The 25,568-nt window shown below is 37.4% G+C and overlaps 1 protein-coding gene across 11 annotated transcripts in view; it reads right to left on the bottom strand.

Moving 5' to 3' along the window:
- LOC140945968 (uncharacterized) overlaps positions 1–19,192 on the bottom strand; it is a 52,359-nt gene extending 33,167 nt beyond the window's left edge. The window contains exons 1-6 of one of the 11 annotated variants that reach the window (XR_012166793.1): positions 18,996–19,157; positions 13,170–13,259; positions 10,078–11,464; positions 9,054–9,792; positions 7,363–7,455; positions 6,274–6,375 (exon numbers count right to left, since the gene is read on the bottom strand). Coding sequence is in view for 1 of the 11 variants with exons in the window: in XM_073395037.1 (XP_073251138.1) it covers positions 7,363–7,455; positions 9,054–9,107; positions 10,078–10,125 (195 nt within the window). In the remaining 10 variants the exon portion in view is untranslated. Of the gene's footprint in view, positions 1–6,273; positions 6,376–7,277; positions 7,456–9,053; positions 9,793–10,077; positions 11,465–13,169; positions 13,260–18,995 lie in introns of those variants that run through there. The other 10 variants (XM_073395037.1, XR_012166794.1, XR_012166780.1 and 7 more) reach the window with 10 other exon arrangements.
- Between the last annotated feature and the right edge of the window lie 6,376 nt (positions 19,193–25,568).

Raw genomic sequence — 25,568 nt, 5'->3', positions numbered from 1 at the left:
GTCAGCAAACAAATTAACTTTAAATGTTAAGAAGACTAAATACATGCTTAAAGGGAGCCAATTTAAGTTATCCCAAATAAATAGTGACTTCACAGTCAAAGTCAATAATACACCCTTAGAAAGAGTAATTAAACATAAATCCCTTGGAGTTCAAATTGATGAATCTTTGAACTGGCGCCCACACATTCATACCATTTCAAAGAAAATATCCGCTGGTATTGCTATCTTAAGGCGTGTGAGTCATTTTATACCATTTGATACTAGAGTGAACATGTACAATGCACTGGTAATGCCATATTTTAATTACTGTGGTGCCGTTTGGGGTAATATCAATAAGGGACTAGCAGACAAACTTCAAAAGCTGCAGAATAGGGCTGCTAGAATTCTCACCTTTTCTAACTATGACGTTCGCTCAAGTGTTTTGTTGGATGAGCTTGGCTGGGAAAGGCTAGAATATGCAAGACTTAAACAGTTGGCTGTGACAATGTATAAAATCCATAATAATCTTTCCCCATCGTATCTGAGGCGGATCTTTACCAACACCTCAAATGTACATTCACACAATCTTAGAAATTCTGAGTTAAATTATTATGTCCCCAGACCCAAAACTGAGTCTGCAAAAAGGAGCCTACACTACAGAGGATCTGTTCTGTGGAACAAGATTCCCTCAGAGATTAGAAAACTGCCTAGTTTAAATGTTTTTAAAACTTCAATTCATGGAAAAGATTTTTCTAATACACCATGACTCATTGTAACTCTTATTATTCATAATGTAAGTTTTTGTATTTTTAACATTATAGTCAATAGTTCCTTAGTCTTTTAGTCTTAGTATTTTAGTCTAGTTTTCAACACGATTCCTAGGAAGACCATGTAAAATGATACGATTTCGTGTATAAATAAAGATTGATGATGATGATGATGATGATGAATAGAACTCATGTTAGTGTTCACTTTCAGGTGCAACGAAGCGCTTTTTGTTGCCCTTCATCTGCTCTAAATGCTTCGACGCTACGCAACTTCTTGTGTTCTAGCTTGGTACTACACAGGTAATTGAGGGAAATCCTGTTCTCCTGTTGATAGATCTAGAATTTGACAGTGTTGCTTGATCAGCCCAACACGATAGAACCTCGCCCACGACTCTGCGTCTTTACATTGCATCAGACGCCCATCGCTCTCGCTACAGATCACACAACATTCTCGCTACAGATCACACAAATTTCCTCGCTCAGTTCTTATGGAAGAATAAGACTGATCACAAAGATAACTCATGCATATGCACAACAAAATGGACTACACTTTCTATGGGATGATCCAGATCAGGATCGGTGATCCCAGATCACTCGGACCATGGTAGATCAAGTGAACCGATAAATCCTTGTCGAGAGTGGATTAATCGGTTCGAATGGTCTAACATGATCCGAGTGATCTGGGATCACTAATCCTGATCCGAATCATCTCAAAAGAACGCATCCCATTTAGCTGTAAGTACAAGTTTGGTTACCAAGCAAGTATTGGCAAGAGCAACATCTGCATAAGTTTCTTTATCATGACTCGTCGTATCTGCGAAAATGTATTGTACCAACATTATTAATATATCTACCTAATTTCCGTGCATTAACATCAAATTAGATGTTTACATTACCGTAGTTAGTATCGTGCAATCAGATTTTTTAAGTTGTACTTTGTATTAGGATATAATCTTTGGCAAATAATGTAAAGCGTTCACGATTACTGTTGCTGCATTAAAAAATATATCTACAATTAATGATTTACTTTAATGCCGGGCGTTTATTTTCTTTACTCGGATCCTTAGCATATCTGGATATATTTTCATTTAACACTCAACTTAATATTCTACAGTATAAGGTCTATAAGTAGTGGCGTGAGTTTAACGCATTCTGCAGTATTTCTATTTTTGCAGCTTGTCTTATGATGCTCTGCAGTGACATCTTTTCTAGTTAATTTTGAAAGAAGAATTTAAAAACTTTGAAAACCTGCTTCATAATGGCAAATCTTACACAGTCGATGTGATCGTTGCGTGACTTCAGTTTTGTTGAATGCAGTACGTGTACGAGGAGCGAAATCAAATTAATTCACGACGGCTTGTTGTTGTTTTACTAAACTCATTACAAATAAGCACCTACACTAGAAATTTAGCGCAATGCAAAAACATACGTGTTTCTAGTCAAATTCTTCATCATTATATGAGCTCTATTTTCGGATTCACATTTCATCACTGCAAAGTTAACGCAGAATTTGAATTTGACAATGACGCTTAGACTGACAGCTGAAGTTGAGACGGTATTGATACCTGAAATCTTTTCGATAAAAATCAAAGAAAAAATTTCGAATGTATCAGAAGATAGTATAAGACACACATTTACGATTTACTAAGGATAAGACAACTTTCAAACAACTTTCCATGTGTTTTGGTTCATGTTATTAAGAGTCCGCCTTCCTATCGAGAGCCGGATTGGGTAAAATGGCGTCATTCGGTAGCTTCCAGTGACGTCTCTTCAAAGTCGAATTTCTACAGGAAAGCTACCACTCTAAATGTCTGGCAAGACATTTTTTGAAAGCTTAATAGATAAACTTTCATGTTGGACAGGTTTCGCTTATTCTCCTGAGATGAGTATTAGACCCAAATTTTCGGGTACTAGGTGATATCAAGAAGCCACTAATTTTCCGAAAACGGGTTTGGATTTTAGAAGCCAGTTCTAATAATAGGCGTTGCAATAAACATATGACACAGGATCAGGAGTACTCTGCCTGCGCTACCAATAGGCAATAAAGATTCTGAAAGGGTGGGTACTGACGGTACAGTGTGTTCGCATATCTCCCTCTGTCCAGCTTCTTAAACTAAAACCTCATCGAACTCACTTAAGGTATCATCCAGGGTAAAAAAATCATCTTTTTTCTAAATTTGCAATTTTTAGACGATTAAATAGAGCTCATCAAGAGCTTTCTTTTAAAAAAAATTCCAGGAAAAAATGTTTTTTCTGTGCAGACTTATGGAGTGCAAAAGTTTTTTCTATGCTAATTATTTTAATTGATCGTTGACAAGTCCTGTCATACTTGATACGCGTGGCGCTGTTGAACCAAGCTAATCACGCAATTTGACAGAAATCGTGGTTCACAAGTATAGTGCTCACTGTTTTTCCCTGGATTTTGAAAGTGAATCAGCCTCCAAAGAACAAAAAAAAGCTTGTCCGTTTTCGTTCTCGACTCCAAGACGAACGAAGACGACAAAATCGTTTTGCCGCCAAAGAGTGGGCTTCGAAATTAGCAGAGAGCGACAAGGGGCCCTACTACAATCAAGAAAAGCGGCTAAAAGATGACAAAGCTCCTGAAAAACCCATTGAAACTACCGCGGAATCGAGTTTCACGAGTTCGTTAGCGAGCGGAGCGAGCTTTTCACGGGCCGCGAGGCAGCTAAGCGAGAGACGAAGTCACGAGAGGTCCCGCGCCATATAAAAATCGGACGAAGTACTGTTTTGAAAGTCTGTTGTAGATAGATGGATAGATCTTTATTTATCCACGGTACAAAATTCGTCAGCTTTAAAAATGCCTAATACTAATATAATAAAAATATTTAAATAAAAAAGCTGCTTTCCACGAATGCCGTGCCTTACAGTTCTTTGAGTAATCGTTTAAATTGCCCAAGGGACTCTGCTTCCCTTAAGTTACAAGGAAGACTGTTCCAGAGAATGGTGCCACTATAGCTGAAGCTGTTTTTGTAATAGTTTGTGCGCGGTAATGGAACATTGAGTTTATTTTCAGAGTCCCTTAGGTTATATGCGACTTCTCGCCTTTCAAATTTAGAACTAAGATAGTTTGGAGCCAACCCGTGCGGAGACCTGTAAACCATCGTAGCTCTTTGAATTTGTTGCTGGAAAGCTAGGTTTTTCCACCCTAGGAGTTTGAAAAGGTGACCAGCATCTACGTCATAGCTTGAGTAGGTCAAAACACGGGCTGCTCTGTTTTGAAGCTTTTGAACCTTCTTCCTTAAAGTTAGCGGGAAAGAAGCTTCAAGAAAATCTCCAGGAAGCGGTCTGTTGTTGATTTTTCAAGGGAAGTGTCAATTTTTTAAAAAATGTATCGAGTAAAAGTGGGCTTGGCTCAACTTGGCTTGCCCGGTGCGAAAATGTAAACTGCCCGTTGCAAATAACTAATGAAGCTTTCTCAACAACAGAAAGGATCGAACAGAGCAGAGCCTTTGAAATAAATTGTTCATCTGTTGTCGGGTTTCGTTTTCAACTTTTCCTGCTGTGTCACTATTGTTGTCCATTCTCTGGTATGCATCAACATTGACAGCTTTGGTGTTATAATCTGTTATACCCTCGTGACGGGTACACGCCGCCAAAAATCTTTTTCCACTGTTTTCTCGAAATGAAAATCAGGGCAAGTTGAGGGCACGTTTCAAACTCCAAGTCGGCAACCTGTGAGCCAATTTGGCTGAAATTTGGCCAACTTACTGCCAGATAGTTTTTCTAAAAAACCGTGTCTGCGAATTTTGATTTCTTTTTTCGTTTTCGAGTTAGAGTATTTTTTTCACAGGTAGTGCTAATGACTTGCTATCCCTAACTTCCCCTGCTTATAACAACAGAACAAACGCACTTGACAAAAATCTGAGACACGGTTTTTTAGTCAAACGTGTTCGGTTAATTTTTGGCTGGACTGGACTTAAATTTACAGTGATACCCACTTTCACAAAAAGCTTCTCATTTGTACATCGCGTTAATATTTTGATTTTTTAAAAGAAATAAGCAATAATCTGGAACTATTAAGCTTTCAGAAAATGTACGGTTTATAGAGGTATTTGTTAAAAGCAAAAGCGCTATCGCCGATCAAAGCTAGCAGGGTGCTTGAGGGTGGATGATACCTTAAGCAAGCTCTGATGGAGCAGTCGCTGAGCGTCATTAAGATTCCCCGGCCTTATGATCTTTCTATTTTATATGTCCAAGGGAACTAATCTACCCAACAACTTACATGGCAGTAACTTCAGAGTAGTGGAAAAATAGCGGTTCTGGCCCACTAGTCTGCCCCAGCAGATTTTCTCCATACAAATCCTTCTACTTTTGAGCAGTACTTACAGATGAAAATGAACTGCATTTCATTAGCTACCCACGAGTCATGTGTAGTACCGTTTTTTTATATACAGAAACTGTCAAGTCGGTTAACAAATTAATATCATTTATTGCAGATAGTGACAAACCGTTAAATTCATGTGCAGCTTATGGCTAGTGATAGTTTTGTAGTCTATAATATCTCAAGAAAGTGGAAATGATTCGCCCGGTGAATGTACATTGCAGTCCTGAGTATGACTGTTGTTGACAACGACTGACGTTTCGACACAACGGGGTGATCATCATCATTTTCTGATTATTCCAAAAACATCAGTCGCTGTCAACAAAAGTCCCAATAAGGACTACAGCTGTATTTTTATACCATTTACTTATATGAAATGACTCCTTGACTCGAACCGTTTAGGATAATATTATTGTGTCAGGAAATATTCTTACTCTTCTGACATGTTGTTCTAAACTACTTACAATTTTTTATGACCAGTGCAAAGATTCAAATCCATAATACATCAACAAAAAAAGTATGGCTACACTTTCACGTAATACAAGTCTGTTAATACTGTTTTTGTGTTTCAAGTACACCTTTTTTAAAACCTCTTAACGAAATCAACAGATACTTAAATAAATAAAAGTTTCACATTGTATTCTTGGACAAAAAACCTTGTAAGCCTCATTCGTTAGCACACAATGATGAAGGCAATTATTTCAAGACCAGCGCCGTAGCTAGTATGAGGCCAACCGAGGCACTCGCCTCGGTAAAATTTTGACGAATTTCGCCGATCATTTTTATTTTACATAAGCGATCATCGGATATTTTTAACGCATCATGATATTACAAAGAATTCAGCAATTCAGTCAATATACTATGAAAAAATTACCATATCATCGATCTCAAGGGGCTACGTACGTTAACCCCAATTTTTTTTGAACAAATACTGATCAAAACCATTGGCAAGGTTAACGGTCACCCAGATTATGTAGCTTGTTTCTGATTATTGCTTTTTAAATTCCACTTAAATTAACTCGAAAAAAAGTTACCGAAAGGCCCAGAAAACGCTGCAAATCGCATTTCCGAGAGACTAAAGTTCAAAATTTCTCGGGGGGGGGGGGCATGCCCCCGAACCTCCCTAGCAACTCCCGCCTGCCTCGGTTGGCCGTTTGGTCTGGCTACGGCACTGAAGACCTTGACAGATTTAATTGTTCCTGAGGAGTTATGTCACGAGGATACTGCTGTTTTAGGTCACTTCTATGCTTAAGTCATTACTTAGCGCCTTTACACAAAATGCTTGACCTGTGGAGTTATGAAGAAGATACATGTATCAAGCCAATTTCGTCCGCAGGGAGCACAAACCATAGTGACATTTCTGCAGTCATGAGATTAAAAATTGAAAACGTTGGCCCAAGTTTTTGGACTTTCAATCCATGTCCATCCTTGTCATTTATAGCAACGGGTGACAGGAAACCATCTCAATGCCTCAATAAAGTATTGCTGCGCTTTTCAAAAACATGCGAATTCTAAAGTTCAAAAGCCAACTGACATTTGTATTTTTCGCTGTCGTCAATCATCTTAGCCGATGTCTTAGCAAACAGAACTTAATGGGTTGAAAAGCTCATAGTTTGTGATTGGTTGATTTCGATCTGATTTGTGTGTTTCTGTGGTTCATAGGCTCATTGTTTGTGATTGTAATTATAATTGATGGCAGCAAAAAATTCAATTGTGAAGGCAGCTTTTCAACTTAAGAGTTCGCATCTTTGTGAAAAGTGCAGTAAATAACAAAACTGGACCATTATTTCTGAAATTCAATTTATGCCAAGACACATTTAAGCCTCTCAAAGAGCAAAATATAGCATAACATAGCCCTTTAAAAGCAATATAAAATGCCTTTTTGGGAAAGATGTTCACAAAGTTTAGTCATTGTTCCAAATAATTATGTGTTATTGACCAATGTTTGTTCAAGATGGCTGGATATTGGCCAAGCACTTTTTTGTGAGGCCAATATCCAGCTATCTTGACTGAACAAGCTTGATCGATTTATTACATGGCCCAAAAGAGAACTTTTACTTGTGGGAACAACACAGGATTTCCTAAGCGGGCAAGATGGGCCCATCTTGCCCCCTCAAGCAGCCAATCAGAATACAGGGTTTGCTTCATCTTGCCCACTTGAGGATTCAGCCATGTAATAAATACTGATATTAAGTAGTTGGACATTTATTTGTCGTTAGCATGGAAGTAGTATTTCAAGATTTAAGTTTGCAAAACTTGACTTCCTTGACTAACCATACAGCACAGTAACTTGTGACTGATATTAAGTTCAATGATCGTGCTTTCTTTGGAAGAACTTTCTGCACCAACATCACATACCAAGGTGATCTGTTATATGAAAAAATATAAACAAAGTGCTACTTAAGTAAAATATGCAGGCTATAATCCTCAGAATACCAGACCACACTTACGTCACAATTAAAATGTGTTTACAAATGAATATGTCACAGTTAAATTGGTTTTCTTTGTTTTTGTGTATGGTAATGCATGTGGAGGGGGGGTGGGGTGGGGTAGACTGTGAGCAGTCTCTCTTTTTCTTCAGATTTAGTGGGGGGAGTGCAAGCGGGCTTGACGGACCAAGAAAAGAGAGAGACTATGCGTAGTCTATGGGACGGGGGTGAGAGAAAAATAATCTTTTAGCAATAAAATAACTTTACCAATGTAGATATTCTAATAAGAATAAAACATAGTAAAATCCAACTAGTGGTCTATTATCAATGCTGTGTTCTGATTGGTTGAGCTACTACTAGGCTATATGTTATAGCCTACTAGTAGTGAAAAGCGCGTGCTTTTTAGCAGCAAAAAAGGATTAAAGTCTAACCAGCTAAAATTTTTTTATTCTCAATATATTTTTGACCAACTAGTTGGATTTTACTAAAACAATTACTCCTCTCACCCTCATGGCCTCTGAGTCAATAGCCCATTCGGCCTTCGGCCTCACGGGCTATTGACTCAGAGCCCATTTGGGCTCGAGGAATAATTGTTAAATATATTAATGATATACAAATCATGTTATAACATTACACTGTACATGCACATGATATTGTATACATTGTGTACAGTTGTGTTTCATAGTAATGGTCAGTATATTATGTTGCCTGCACACTGCGAAGTTAAGACTGTCGACCAGGGGTAAATTCATGCAAACAGAGGCTGCAAATTGTACACTAAATGTAAAATGCAGGCAAGGTACAAATGCAGAATGAGAACTGCAGACTTAGGGTAACAGGTAGACCAGGCATTAAATGTACTCACCGCCATTTTGACTTTTGAGAGACCTCACTCTTCAAATTATCATGTTGCTTATATAACAAACACAAGGGTTTATGTTATAATAGAGATAATATGTTTATGCTTAAATTAAAGCTGCTTTATACCCATAGTACTGTCCACAGGGAATTGTGACAAAAAAAGGGAGTACTGCAAATTATTTCAAGAGCAAAATGTTTCACAGATTTTAGCTATGTGCTGCTCAACGAAACTTCCTCATTACCACATCAGCAGGGTTTTCATCTACATTATTTTAGTAGCAGGAGAAAGGTGTAAAGTTACAGGAGAATAATTATTTTGAAAGAGGCTCTAAGTCTAAATAAAGACTAGTCACAGGCTACCCAACATTAGCCGGTGAATTCTGCATAGTAAACGGAGAATTCTCCAATCTCTGATGCCTTATGAACACCCTGCATCAGATTCTCTTAGAGATTAATGTGCAATGTACTTAGCTTCGACCGTGAGCTTCTCAGCCTTTTTCAGAGGGCAGTTAAGCCCAAAAAAACATTATGTTTATCTGACCATCCAAACAGAGAGAATTATATTTTCTAATAACATTAAAATTTCAACCCAAGTCTGCAGTCCTCATTCTGCATTTTGCAACTAGTCTGCACTTTACCCTCAGTCTGCATGTGCAGTCTTAGCATTACACTGACCAGTTTTTTAACCCCATTTGCTGTCTGTAATTCCTGGTACCAGTGACAAAAAGCCTATTTTTTCAGGACACAAAGGAAAAAGTTTAACCCCCTCAGGTTGCACATTATCATTGACATGTACTCAGGGTCAATACCATGGGAGGTAAGGAAAAGTAACAAGGACTGTCTGGGAAGACCTGAAAAGAATGAATGTTGAAATGTTGTTCTCACAACTTGTAAAGCAGTCACCTTGGTGGTCAGCAGATAATTGAAGTACATGTGTATTCCTGGTGTGCAAAGTATTACTCAAAACAAAATTAAACAAGATTCCCATCAAACTCTTTCGAACAAGAGTTTGATACAGTTTGCCCATTGAACTATAATATATATACTTAGCCAAGCCTAAAAGTGGAGCTCCCAATTTCATTACAGTAAATAATGTAATGATAATGATACTAATGATGATGATAACCCAACATTGTCCAATGTCGCGTACATTGTTTACAAACATTCCCACATTATCTACCCTTCAGAACGATATAGAAATGTTTTTGAAAACCTTCCAGTAGAAGCTTACCACCATCCTAACAATTTAAGCAATATTTTTGTTAGAGCCCAATTACCAGAGACTGATAACTGTAACAATGCCCGGGCCACTCCCGGTTCTTTTTGGTGCAACAGCAGTAAATGCACCACATGCCCCTGTATTGACCACGGTTTACTGTACTTAGCCTGGTAACAATAATTTTATTCTCCTTTCCTGTTACAGAAATAATCTGCAATTTATTATACATGGCCATAGACTTATCAGGGTTAACCGTTGTCCTTTTAAAATAAACTTTATTACTATTATTATGAACACAAGGTAGCCTTTTCGTTTTAGCCCAGCGACACAAGTGGAGATGGTATTGTGTGGAATAGCCTTGCGTGTATTAAATGACAAGACCACTCACAAATTCTTAACGGCAGTAGCTAGAAATCCTGTGTCTAAACATACACGGTCTCAAATAGTGTAAGAATATGTAATTGCTTTATTCATTAATACCTGGATCGGAGGGAGCGGGACACTGTACAGATCCATACATCGAATCATTCCAAGGTTCGGTAGATGTAAGTTGTCTCTCTTTGTTCCCTACGATCTTCAAAATAAGTCATGAACACATTCTCATCTAGTTTTTTTTCTTTTGTCTTTAGAAGTGGTCCTGCGCCCTTTGAAAACCCGTAAATATATATTGGCAAACATATGTGACTTCGGTTTATATACAAAGATGGTGGCTTACCTTTAATCCCAGGCGATCGACACCGGTAGACCTGGGCTCGATTTTGTGAGCCAATCGACGGACAGTAATTTACCACGCCCCTGACCCGCCTTTGTTCCCGCCTCCTTTGACTCGGCCCAGCTCATCGCATTTTTTTTTAACAACTGTACTTTCTTTTGCCATTCGCGTGCTGGGAATTGACGCTGATTATTTCTTTCATACAATTAAAGTCGAAAAGACTTATGCAAATACTGATGAAACAATGTGAAAAAGGCTAAGGTATACAATATTTAATACGACTAGCCAATACCAGTCTTCATCAGGTTTATTAGGAAAAACCATGAATATACAGAATATATACTACTGTAAAATAATAAACGGAAGTTACATGGTAAGGATTACATAATGACTATAGTTCGTCACGATTTTTTAATTCTCAGAGACTCAATGGTTTTGGCTTTATGAATGAGGGGCACCTTGCGTGCTTTCCTAAGACAATTGCGTTCATATCTAAGTGTTTCAATCGTCATAAGTAACATATGGGAAACAGAGTGACTGTTGCTGAGAAAGTGTTCTGAAACTGTGGTTTCGATCTTGCACAGCCTGTGGGAAAGCAATGCAATGTCCCTTTGAGGCAATAACTCCATGCTTCAGCAGGTGTACATGCACAGTAGGTGCTAGCCTGGCTATCAGCATCTGTTCAGCATCTGACATGTTAGACAAAATCTCAGGAACAGCCATTGGATCCATGTTATTCTCACCTGACCAAACTTTTGGCACCTTCTTATCTCTTCTGCAGCGAGTACACATGTTTCTTGTGCCCTTACACTCCAGTCGCCTTTCCTTGCAGACCTCACAAAAAGTAAATGTATAAGTCATCTGCTCCACCTCAAACAACTTCACGCAACCTTTTCTCTTGTTCTGATATTCCTCTTTGGTTTCGCTGCTACCTGTTTCTCCTGTCATCCTCTGTTTCCACTTCACCAGGCTTTGCAAACTCATAGTCCACACCAACTGCCCTTGCTCTTGCAATTAGATATAGGCGGTCATCTTTTAAGTGGCTACTACTACTGATATTTACTTCTGCAAGAGGATGCTGTGTTCCCTGTGAGTTGCTTGGTCCCTCAATTGGGGCATTTCCTACTACAGGGGTGTCCCTTTCCATCTCTTCTCCTAGCGAATGAATTATCTGTATTTACAAACTACACAACATAAGCTAATTGGCACTAGTGGACTCTCTTTTTAGCATGCCTGAGGGATAAGTGAAGTTGTTTTGGGTATTCAATTACAGGAGAAGCATTTTAGAATTGTGACTCTTGGGCTAACAGATGCAGGCTACAGCCTGCCTACCTAATGGTGTTTGTGTTACTGATTTCAGAACCTGATTTCAAAAGGGAAATACACAATATTTACACTTTCCAAACCTTAGATAAAAGAACAAGGCTTGAAAATCGTTTTCTAAGTGGTGATAACTACTGACTGAGATTTCATAAATCAGTCAACAGTCTTGCCATGTAATGTATAGATCTTGACTATCGCACGCTTTACCAACATTACCTCATTTTCCAAAGAAAACTGCTACAAATTGTACTTGTAGAAAGGACCTTCATGCTGTGCTACAACTATTATGAACCTATTCTCACCATGGAGCTATCCTAAGGTGGCTGTACTTTTCTCCGCATGTCCGCTCCCTTATTTGCAAGGATCTTATACAGGCATTTGTTTTCACGATTCACTACAGATATTGTTATCACTTGTTTCCCTTTTCTTGTTCATTTATATTCCACAATATACTTAACCCCCATTCACACCAAAGCTTAAACAAAGTTGTTTATTAAAACACAGTTAAGTTTCTTGCAAATTACCAGAATGGTTGAAGGTCATTATTTTGAACCCTGTGTGAGAATCTGAGTTCCAATTTTCTGTCTTTTTTTTCATTTTAATACATGTTTAGTTGGTGTGAATGGGGCATAAGTGTATAAGTATAGTCATTCACCGTTGAGTACAATTTGTGTTTTTCAAAAAGTATCAAAACTGAATGAGCCCTTTAAAGGGCGAATGCAATTTGAGCTTTTTGAAAAACACATGAGTGCAAATAAATTCCACATTGAGAGAGAAAAGTCATATGATTACTTTTTAATAATATACATGAAATAATTTACAAGTACTTTCCTGCCTTTGTGTGCTTTAATTTTGCAACAGGCTATACTTAGCTGTTTGGCTTTAGCATCTCAAAATCAAGGAACTGAATTGTTTATCCCTAGTTATGGACAGGTGTATCCTTTCTCTTTCAATGCCTGTTCATAGCTGTCATAATAATTTTCAGACCTTTTTGGGCTCAAAGTAGCCCACTTGTTTGTTTTTATTACTCATGAGTCTCGGTGTAGAAGGACTCGACCAAGCAGTTTGTTGGAGTTGGCATGCTAGAAACTCTCAATTTTCTCTGAAAATCCTTCCTCTTTGTACAATAGCTTCAAACATCAAATCAATATATGGTCCTCTTTACAATGTTTTGGTTTGGTTTTTGTTTTCAATTGTTCTATAGTATTTTGTTGTAACAGAACTAAATTTTGCTTTGTATGCGAGCTATTTTTCCACTCGCAAACTTCATGTTACCTGCCTGGCTTCCCATGGGGTGACCAGCAGATTGTGGCACCTGATTGGCTCTGATATATTTCTATTGTTTATGAGCTAATCACATTTTTTCATTCTCTGAGAAAAAATTTTTTTAAATTTTTTTGCATAATTTTTCCTCATTTTTGCACTGTGTTTACTAAAATTTGCACTGCTCTAAGCCAATCAGTTTCAAAAAATTTTTCCATGTATATTATTGTCTTTCATAATAAACATCATCTTCTGTAATCAATTATAGCAGTACCTGCTGAATGACTTTGCTCTTGTTCACCTAGCAGACAGCATTCTATGCTACATTCAACTTGGAGGACCTCACTTTCATGTTCTTCCAAGGCTAAGAAGATAAGATTTTAAAAATCTTTAGTTTATAATAATAATTAACAATTATTCCTCGAGCCCAAATGGACTCTGAGTCAATAGACTCATCTGACTTTGACTCATCTGAATCTCACTCAGAGGCCATGAGGGCGAGAGGAATAATTGTTTTAGTAAAATCCAACTACCGGTAGTTGGTAAAAAATATACCACTTTCAGCTAGTTAAAGCTAGATGTAAATACTTTTTTGCCGCCAAAAATCCAGTGCCTTTCGCTACTAGTGGGCTATAACATATAGCCTAGTAGTAGCTCAACCAATCACAATGCTGCAATGATAATAGACCACTAGCTGGATTTTACTAATCAATGATATGTTCAATGTGAAATTCAATAATTATTTCCCTATCTCACAATAGTGAATACACACACACCTTATTCGATGGTACGGGGATTGTGCGAGTTGCGTAGTATTTTTCTGAGCCGGCCACAGGGGCGAGAAAAAATACGAGCAATGAGCAAAATGTCTGCTCGTATTATATGCTAAACCATCAACTAAGAGGTTTACTATTCCACTACAAAAAAAATTGTTATTTTGCAACAGGCTTCTATTTTTTTGGAAAGAGTATTAAAAAACATCCTGATTCCCTCTGTGAGAATGACAATAACAATGAGGTAAATGTTTGTGCATATTATATCAGGGTGTCCAACGGCATGGTTGCTCAAAAAAATAGTAAAATAGGAAACTCAGGATTAAGAAAATAGGAAAATTAATAGGAAACTTTGCATTAAAAAATAGGAGAAAAATAGGAAAATCAAAAGTACTTTTGTCTACAAAGATAGCTTCCCTGCACCCCATAAGGGTTATAATAAAGGCTACGAGTCCTCAGATTCTATGTTCACAGGATTTAGATCAACTTTGGCGGCTAAGGAGTGAAAATGATGAGTAACATTTTATGATTTAGTTTATTGGCTCAGTTACGCTGTATTAAATCAGAATGATATGATTGACTACAGGTCGAGCGTGGTTCTATAATCAAAGGTGATCATATGGAAATTCCCTTCAAGTTGATGGCAATTCTTTCAAAAGCTTTGAAGAGTGAAATTTCTTACGATTGAGTTGTTGTTGAAGGATATATAGAAAAAAGTCCTATGGAAAGCTTTCCTTCCATTAATCTGCAATCGGTGGCTGGTTGAGAATATGCTTGTTTGAGTCAAAAGACCGCATAATTTTAAGTACAGAACCGGGCTCTCCGCGGTGTATGCAAAATGACACTGATCTATTTGGTACCAGATTGTAAGTGTGTCATGCTTTTTAATAGCCATGACTGTAAGACCGATTTTGCAACCAAAGTACTAGATTCTTCACCAGCTGCTTAGGTATAGCTGTTAACAAGGGCTCACCAAGAGAGCTACTGCCGTAAACTAAACTTTAGTTTGTTCTTTTCATGTAGCATCCAGAATCAGCTAGTGATTGGTTTTTTAAACAAGAAGCTGATTGGATGATTTATCTGGCCTGTGTTGTGAGAGGACAACTTGATCCTGTTTTCAGTTTCAAAGATGAACATAAAAGCGAGCAAGACTTCAAAATAAAATATAACATGTACAGATACCGAAATGCAGTTTCAGTGGGCTATGCAAAATATTTAACAATTATTCCTCGAGCCCAAATGGGGTCTGAGTCAATAGCGGCCAAATGGGCTATTAATTGACTCAGAGGCCATGAGCACGAGAGGAGTAATTGTTTATTAGTAAAATCCAACTAGTTGGTCAAAAATTGAGAATAAAAAATTTTTACCTAGTTAGAGCTAGACTTTAATCCTTTTTTGCCGCCAAAAAGCCCCCACTTTTCACTACTTGTGGGCTATAACATATAGCCAAGTAGTAGCTCAACCAATCAGAACGCAGCACTGATAATAGACCACTAGTTGGATTTTACCAATATTCAATAGTCATGAGGACTATAACACTTCATACAATACATGCAGGTGCACAAGAAAATTATACAAAAAGTAACAAAAAAATGTTAACAGAACTCTAATAGGCAATAGAGGTCATGGAAAGAACAAACGTAACTGTCATTTTTACTAATATTAGAACATCAAAGTCAACATGATACTTGCTTTATGATATATAAATTTCACTCAAAAACACATACAACTATAATTCCATTTTCAATTTTGTTACAAATTTTGGTTTCACCAGCTAAAAAAATGGAAAAATAGGATGTTTTAGTTTAAAAATAGGAGAAAATAGGAATAGGCTCAAAAAATAGGAAAAAATAGGAACTGGACACCCTGTTATATGCTAAACTATTGAATGAGAGGTTAATTATTCTACCGACTGCAAAAAATGTTATTTTGGCTTCTATTTTCTGGTAAGAGTATCTAAAACATCCTCATTCTGTCTGTGCGAATGCTCCTTTTGCATCCACTGGTATTCGCCCTGTTGTAAACTGGTTAAACCAGGACCCTACAGTGTATTACGGCCTCATATTTTGCGCGTTCTCTTGACCTTCTATAGTAAAATGACATAACAGTGGAATAATAAAAGGTGTTTTTGAGCATTTATTGGGGATATTTTTGTCTTAATTTGGCTATTTTTGCAAAGTACAACATTTTCAATACAGTACAAACTAGCGCCTATATATAAGAACCTAGCTAAATTTGCCAGTTAGGCCCTCTCTATTTTCTTCAATCTATATAAGAAAATTCCATACACTTATATTTTAGAAAAATACCCCAATTTTTTTGCAAATAAATATTTTTGCAAGAATCTCTTCAAGCAAGGGAAATGCGGTTTCTTACACGTGATTTTTTAATGTATTTTGACCGGTCCGAGTTAAAAATTAATTTGTTTGGCCTGTCAACATGATCTGCACTGTTCAAAAATCATTTCGAGCACTGGCTTAATGACCTCCTTATTTACATAATATTATTCTTACACACTCGAAGATGGGAATCTACAAAATGGGAAAGCCTTAAAGGAATAGCGATTTCAATTCGAGAGGGAGAATAGCTCTTTCAGATTTTGTTAAAACTCCCAAAATAAAATAAATAGAAGTGAACCCAAACAATCTGCATCAAATGAGCTCTTTACACAGGCATTGGAAAAACCAATGAAGACCGCTGAGCATACAAAGAAGAAACAGTGACATCCCATAGACTTTTAAGAAAACATAACAACGCTTTCACAGGCTGTTAATTTAAGATCATCTAACACTGAATAAATTTAGGTCCGGGATTTTAGCTTACAGGAATGACAAACAACAGTCATAAAGAGGAGTTTACATTCATTAAGTGATTCATTGCACGGTCGCATAGGATAAAAAATGGCCATGGTTATACTTTTCGATGAAATTACATAACTTGCACATTTAAGCTAGGTTACCTTATTTTCCACCCCAGAAAGAATGAAAATACATCGTGGAGCTCTTTTTAAGCTTATCTCGTTCAAGTGAAATTAAATTTCATTGCTGCATGACAAGTGACGTGTGGTATATATGGTCATAAAAGCTGATGCAATCACAAAGAGGTTATTGATGAAACAAACAAAACTACAACTAACGTACCTCCGTATAAGCGTCCTGACACTGAATAAATTTAACCCGGGGATTCAACACATGATAACACATGATAAATAATGAAAATTTAATCCAAAAAGGTGTTAAATGATGACTTTGCATCCTAATGAAATCAAACCACGCTACATTTTAACAATTGTCATCTTTTCAGTAGCTTCGGAAGAGTGCTCAAATGTCTTTGGAACACCTAGGGACATTTTCGGCGAAGTTCCGAAGTCTTTGGAAAGTTGTCGGAAATCTTTGAAAGTCGCCGGGACATTTCCGGAAATCCCGGTCATAACAAGGTGAAACCTGATGCATTTGACTCAGAAAAAGTTGGCAGGTATAATATTGGGACGTAGATCGTAGGAAAAATCAAGAAAGACCGTATCTGAATCACCTCGGTAAAAACTTGCAACTGCTTCTGTAACGCCCTCATTAGCAGCCATTGTATGGTGGCGCATTCCGACAGAAGAGTAAATTTGAATTGAGATCTTAGGTCATAAACGAAATATGACAAGCTTCTTGCTGCTAAGTTACCCATAAAAACGCACATTTGTCACATTTTCTGACGAAAAGAGTGTAACAATGCTATTTAAGGTCTTAAAAACGGGTTTTTTGTCAATTAACCTCATTCAGATCCTCGACAAAGTGGAACTAAATCTTTTATAGAGCTGATAAATATCAGATTACATTAATTTTGGCCTGAATGAACAGATTGACACTTATTATGCTCTTCTATCTATTACAGTCAGTTCAACACCTTAAATTCAAAGTTAAAATTCAATGATCCTACACTGTAGTAAACAAAGCACAACTACATGTACTGCCACTGTAGTCTTTCATTTTTTCTATATTGCCACTTACGAGTCCTTATTATGCGGTATCAAACTTGACATTAGCAAAGAAACAACTTGTAAATGACAAAATCACAACTTCTTGTCCAATAATTATGCCTTATAAGCACAATATCAAATGTTACAAAATGTTCAAATAACAAATATGAACTTTGAAAAACTATTCGAGCTTTGAAAAACTATTCATGTTTGCCGCAAACACTACTCCACAGCTCAACTCTTTGGTGGCTTTTAACAGTCATATATTACATATTTCAAACTCTACGGAGGAAATTGTTTAAAAGAAAAATATGCAAGCCAAATACCAAAGAGCGACATAAAATCAACAACCCTCTGAATAACCAAAATACAGTATAATAAAGAGAAACTGTCCGGCCTTCAATTTCCTTTTTTTGATTTTTCTCAAAACCATCAATCTTTGGTCTTTTAACAAACGATCAGTGAACATATCTGCTGGCAAGACTCTTGATGGTTGGTTTGCAAGTTGTGGGAACATTGTTTGGATTTCATCTAAGAAACACATGAGGAGTACCCATTCTCCCTCTTGTCAATATGATGCTTGCATAGAACTTCAGAATAATACAGGATAAAAAAAACTACAGTAGTTCTACCAGTTGAACTCCACTGCTGGTAAAGAGGCTGTGTCACAATATTTAGTATAATTTGTCTGGATCATTTTGTTAATAGTGATGGCTTTGTTACTTTAAGGGGACCATCGCTGTAGAGAGGAAAACAAATACTGTAAGTGTGCGAGCAAACTGAGGAGTTTAAAATGACAAAAGATAAAGTTGTATATTCGACAACAAAGAACTAACAAAGTGTAAACACTGGTCATTTATGAAAGCATCTTTTAACCACGAACCATGAATTTCACAGTTGGTACGTTGCTTTGTACGTTTTTGGATTTTTGACAATTTACTGTAGATTCAAGCGAGAATAATACAGAAAATAACTAAACAGATTCATGTTTTTTTTTTGTCATGCTGTCGTACAAACTTGCCAGTTTGCTCGTGCATTCAGTAATCTTTTTCCACAATAAAGCGATGGTCCCAAAAAAGTAATGAAAGCCATTAAGTCAATTATCAAAGCACAATTGTCATCCGTTTCAATCTTCTCTACGTCTACCTGATCCATCCATTCCTCATTTTGTATTTGCTTAGTCACTTAAACCTTCATTTCATGTTTTGAGCGGATATTTTATGTCTCACTAAGATTGGTGGTGGTTCCCACTGCTGAAATTGGATAAATTTCGTGTCACGGCACTCCTTTAAATTGCTAAGTACTAGTTATTGATCAGTGGTTTTAAAACAACCTTACATTTGGTACCAGGGCAGCTTACCTCGTCTTTATACTATCTGCATTCTTCATCAAAATCTCTTGCCTTGGACAGCCTTAGTACAATCAAACACTCCAACTTTCAAATTATACTTGCGCATCACGAGGTTTCTGCTCAACCGCGTCTTTATCTCAAAAATAAAAGGGTAATAAAAGGGAGTGAAGCGATCGATCACTGAAGGCTGACAGATCGATAATAATATATATAGGAACAACCCATAATATAAAACAACCCTCAGATGTCTTGCGGTGCTATCAGGAAGCAAAACTAAAACAAGAAAAAAAAATCGCCTGGTCGCAGGGGTTGTTCCTCATATTTGCAATTATTTTCAAAATGGACGCCAAATAGAGCGTTTCCAATGAGCATGAGCAAAAGAAAGGTCCGCTGACCAGCACTTCTCTCCTTATTAGGACCCATTCTTTCTTGTCCCGTCTGTCATACAGTAAACACCCGCATATAAGAACAAACGATTTCGGAGGTCAGGCTGATTGGGTTCTTATTTATCGGGTGCTTAATGACAAATCAGCCTCAAAATGTTCTTAAATTATTATTTAGTAATACTATCCAAAACATGTTGCTAGAGGTATATTTAGCATATTTTAGGAAAGTAAAATAAATAATTATTCTGTAATTTGATTATATTAACAAATGAAGTTATCTGACAGCAAACATAAACTTACATGTTTTGTAATTATGACACTTTTTCCATTTTATAAGAACATGTTACAATTTTCAGGCTGATCTTGTTCTTATAAAAATGGGGCTTTATTGGCCAAATTTCAGCCTGATGTTCTTAATCCATTTGTTCTTATATGCGGGTGTTTACTGTAGTACTGATTGCGATAAATCTAGCAAATATCGAGTCCAGCTGTGTATTCTCCGCAATTTTTCACAGATTTTACATATAACGTAAACGCGAGTGAATACACAACCGTTTACAAAGTAGCCCGATCTCAAGAGTAAATAAAATTTACCGTTATTCACCTTGATAGGTCGCAAAGGCAAAATTTCTGAAACATTGATCATGCGATCTTGGACATGGGTTAAAAAAAAGAAAAAAATACGTCTCCGCAAACGTAACGGAAATAAGGAAGAACGGAAATGTGATGACAGAAATGTGACGGAAACGTGATCGTTCGCCTTCCGACGCGGAAACATAGCCTGTTCCAGGCGTTCGGATAGTGGAGTGTGGCGCGAAGGAAGAGAGCGAGAAAAAATCTGAAAGTGGAAAAGAGGGAGAAGGAGAGAGTAAGGAACGCCTGTGAGATTTGTTTTCAAAAGGTCATTCCGCCCACTTTGTCGACCAGTAATCCGAACGTAGTTTCCGGTGTTAAAAGTTGTCAATCAAGCAACGAGCGACAAACCGCACTGTTTACTGAATTGAAAAAAGATATGCCTGTATTCATCTTTTATATTTGTTTTCTGGCAAACGAATAAATCCCTTACCTCCAAAAATAAAAGAACTGGCAAGCATAACTCGTTCCACTTTCTCTGCCGTTGATTTTCACTCAACAGATCAAACACTAGCTGCTGTCGGTTTTTGTTAGCTTTTGTTGTTATTATTGAAATGCTGTTTGAATTTGTTTGTCAGCAAATGCTTCAACGCGTAGCTTTGGAAGACGTGTTAAAAGGATAGAGACCTCAAAAGTTCGTCCCAAGACTAGTGCATTTGTTCCTTTTCACAAATATCAGCTTTCAAAATATTCACTCACAGGTGAATGACAGCCAGCTTTCAGGAATTTCAGGGCTAAAGAAGCTACATTTTCTTCTCTTCTATATACATTCAACGCTAATTCGCCCCTGACGCTTTCCTACTAGTGTAGTAACGACTCCAACTCTGTTAAACTGTTGTACTTGAGTAGCCGCTAAGGCGAAACGTCTGTAGCGGCGAGGAACAAGGCCAAAGTGAAACGGCTGTATTCGCAGGCTGAACACAGACTCATATCAAAAGAAGGTTCATGCGCGTATTTAATATTCCTGAAGAGAACTGAAAGGAAAGAGCTCGTTTAAAAGCCAATAAATGGTAAAAATCGAAAGCCCTACTTCACGTTGACGAGATCCTGCCTCAGAACGATTTATAATGTTCTGTAGGGGTGATATTCCACATTAACCGTGTTGCTTTTTTTCGAATCACTTCACCACGCTTTCAAGATAACCTGATGTGTAATCTGATTGGTAGCGCATCACATTTCCAATCAACGTAATGAACCTTAGTGCTGACAAGAGCTGTCAAAATAGACCAATCATAGGGTATACCAGAATCTGGTATACCGGAAGGAGCTTAAAGGTTCCCTCGCTCTCACCCCTACCCCACCCCCTCGTTGTTGTTGTTATTGTTGTTGTTTTTTTCTGCTTACATCTTTTTGCGCCTTCCCCACGATCTGAACGCCTGTCACAGACTATGGAAAACTAGATCACCATATTTCCGCAGGGCGGAAACGTGACGGATATAAGCAACTCTATGTTTCCGCGGAGTTTACAAAATAAGGAAACACGTTATTTCGTCCTGTGTTAACATTTCAGTTCTCCCATAGTTTTCAAAAATTTTAGAGAAATTTATGTACAAGAGAGGTATTAATTTTTTAGATAAGCATAACATTATAAGCGAAAGTCTCGAAAGCAATTGACGATGAAGACTACACCATGGATATGTTTTTAGATATCTCAAAAGCATTTGACACAGTGAATCATAGTATACTCTTACACAAACGTGAACACTTTCGTATGAAAGGAGTTGTACTTGAATGGTTTAAGTTTTTGCCCAGATTTTGTTAATTCAGACAGGCCGCATGGTTGAACGGGCAACGTCTGTAGAAAGCACAAGTGTAATAACTAGGACCCAAGCGTAATAAAGTTCCCATAGGTAATGACATTTAAAACCAAGCGTTTTTGTTAAGGGCCAGGTTGCATAAAACCTTCTTAAGATAAGAGAGCTCTTAACTTTTGTTCTGGAAATATAACCTATTGTTTTGAAATAATAGTTTACGAGTTCCCTTAATCTTCAGATGTTTTTTGCAACCCGACCCAGGAGTAATAAAAATCTCATCTGTTATAAACGTTGGTTCTATCTGAGGTAATCCAATACATGAAAAACGAGACATGCCCATTACAGTCTCGACTGAGACAATAAAACCATTAATTTTAGATCACATGGCTGACGTCATAGATCACGTGATCAAACTAATTCGCTCGTGTTGGTTTCTCTCTGGTCACATGAGTTTTAAGTTAAAACACTTTGTATCGATCGCAGCTCTTATTGGTCAAAATTCATTGTTTCCATACAACTGGTTTGATTATTAAAAATATAGGGCCTTTATTACGCTTGTGATTAAATTATCATTACAGATGGGACCTTTTCGTATACGCTTATATAGACTGCTTGCAGTCCCCTTTTCTCTTGAAATCCGTCCAGTTCTTATCTCAGCCAGCGCGATTGCAAACCACGAAGTTATGTTACAATAAGAGATTAGGACCAGACTTTTTCTTCTCGGGCTTACGCCCTCGTTTATCGCAGCTCGCGTGCGTAGGTATCTCGTGCAGTAACTTTTCAGAGAAAAATAAGAGATTGCTCGCAGTCTAACGCTTATACAAGTTACTACACTACCTTCTACAAACATCCAACTCTACTTTTGTTTTTAAGCTATGAGAGGATAGTTTTTTTGTGATTCTTCAAAGCTGTTTAAAAATTATGCAGTTAAAATTATTAATCCTCCTGTCTGATGGATATATTTGGGGGCGAATTCCACCCCCACCTCACCCCCTGGATTGGTCACTGGAAAAGTAAATTAAAAAAACCTCTTCAGAAACTTCTCAGTAACTGTAACTATAGATTATTTGGAGACAATATTCAGAATATAACGTAACTGAGACAAGATGTTCCGATATTTACAGAAGCTAGCTCTTGAAATGTGTCTTTCTAACTGCATATCAGTTGGACTGCTTTTACCGCGCTATGCATACAGAATGTTCCTATGCATGAACACAATCGCATTTTCCAATCACAATCAAGTCATCTGTCTATTGCTTATTTTTACAGGTTGCTCCAGAACAACAGAATTGCACATCTTCCACCTGGGATATTTTCAAATCTCTCTGAGTTGCGCACTTTGTAAGTTCCAATTTTTCTATATTTTTGTTTGTAGTTATCAAGACTAAAAAACTTCACAAGGATATATAAATAATCCAAAGCTTAAAGCAAAAGCAAATTTTAAAATTCGATATTAAAAAAATATTTAAAATGGTGAGATATGGCTACGTAATTTCGTTGTTACTTAGTCCCTGGAGAGGATTGTAAATGGCCCGGAGTTCCAGTCCCTTTTCCCTACAAAGAGTGTTTTCTTTGTGAAATAGAGATGTCCCAGTCCATGATGACGAACTTTGGTTTATAAGAGGCTTTTTTTCAAAGACAATAGCGCTTTTATTCCTGATCGTCTTTCAGATACCGTGTCCGACCTTCGTTGGTATCATTCTAATACTAAGGGGAATTAAGTGAAACACAAACGACAGTCACAGGGGGTGGGAAAGTCAATGCATTTGTCTCGGAGCCCGAGACACGCAGTCCGACACACAATGAAGCGCTGTCCGTTACAAGTGAAATGCTATTCTCGTTGATTGTTTGTGTTATTCATTTATGCAAAAATACCTCGCTGAACAGCATTTGTGAGGTAAATGTGGTCGGCGCCCGATTTTTTGCGCTTTAACACATTTTTCTTCCTTAAGTTACCGCTGCCGAGAATTTCACAGTAATAGGAAATATTAAATGCATTTGAAAACCGTTAGCAATCAAAATATCAACTTTATCTCCCATCGCCGCTTTTTATTTGAGTGATTCTCGGATTAATTCGACTATGCCGGTAAGCATGCGCAAGCAGTATCTCCACCTAAAAAAACGTGAGCCATGGTCTATGGGGGCCGCCGATGTTTTGCGCGTCCACAAATTTTCGGCTTTAATTTGTCAGTCCCCCGAATTAAATAAAAGGAAGAACTGAATACATCTGCTGAAAACCGTAAGTACGGTTAATATTGTTCAAGTGATTCTCTGTTTTCGTCAACTATGTTAGCCTGCACAACTGTAACAAATCTATTTTCCTACAGAAATTTGGAGTCGGCAGAGTATAAAAAGCGAATCTTTTTTAATAGCACAAGTAGCGCTCGAAATAATATGCAAGGCAAAGAACATGAAATGACTCTTTAACGTAAACTAAACCACCGATTTGTCACACCTGTTCTTGTCTGTTATCCCTCTGCGGAAAAAAGGTGAGACACTGGCAAAAAAGGTAGTTACTCTCTTTCTACCTGAAAAACTCTTTCGCATCTGCTGGTTTAGAAGCAGCTTAGACTGGAAGGGCAGAACACGTCGCGCACTTTGAATCCAAAAACTCAATGGATTTTTTTTGCCGGCGATCTTGAGCTGAAAAAAATATGTTATAAGATTTCATGTCAAAAGTACTTTTATCTTTGTATTGTCTCGTCTACGACAATCCAGATGGTCTCTAGGGGTTCACATCACGTGAGTTTGCCGGCGGGTCCTCCTTTGGTATAAAGTTGGCAAATTCTTCTGACACCATGCTTGCATGAAGGGTGCACCGCCTTTTTCTCTTAAAGTCTTTCCAACTTTTTTTGATAACTTATCCCCATACTGTTGTGCTCGAAACTTTGATCGATAATGTGAAGTTGAGATTTTTTTCCCTTTCTGTTTTGTGGAATTATTACGCATATACTTACAGCTTTTTCGATAATATTTCTCACACAGTTTGTGAAGAAACGGCCATCCACTCCTTAGTTTGTCTTCTAAGGTCTTTACTTTTGACCACTTTTTCGGTCATTGTTACTTCTTCAACAATTTGGCGATTTTTTTTTTCGACTGAATGACCAGAAGACCATAAAAATAGACGCCTGAGCTCTAGCACAAACAGTGTAGGCCTTCACTTTCATGAAGGAGTAGAGAAAATAAAAGAAAACGATAAAAATACCAAAACAGAAAACCTACAAAGTGGGCGGGAAAAACCTCGCGTACGTGTACAGTTGGGGCAAAAGTTAAAAAAATATTATAATTTCTTCAAGTTTTAGTTTGAAATTGCTTTGAACGGTTATTTAGATAAATTTCTTACCTGAATCAGTTTACATTTGCCTAAAGAAGCATTAAATGCTTTGCGCAAATTAAAATACAATTTACAATCGGAACGAACATTTGAAACACCCTGTATAGTCCCGTGGTTTTAAATACCCACGGTAACAAAGAAGTGGTGTTTTTTTTTTGTTACAGTCTACTCCCGATAACTCGAACCTCAGTAGGGAAATCGAAAAAATTTCGAATTATTGGGAGTTTGAAGCAAATAACCGGTAATAAGGATGGGAGGGAATGTAATTAAGCAATAAAGCCAGAGAGATGAACACTGAATTTGAACTGGAGCCTAGAAAACAATGAAGACATAGGATTGACACGGTTGTTTTGAACTAAGGACCTGTCAGTACATTAAGGTAGGGGACCCCAGATAGGTGAAGTAACATGTGGCGGGTCACCCCACCTATCATGTAAACGTCGTGATCAAATTAAAATGAGAGATTATATGGACA

This window comes from Porites lutea, chromosome 1 (assembly GCF_958299795.1).
Source record: "Porites lutea chromosome 1, jaPorLute2.1, whole genome shotgun sequence".
Lineage (NCBI taxonomy): Eukaryota > Metazoa > Cnidaria > Anthozoa > Scleractinia > Poritidae > Porites > Porites lutea.
This window is presented reverse-complemented; position numbering and strand designations above follow the sequence as displayed.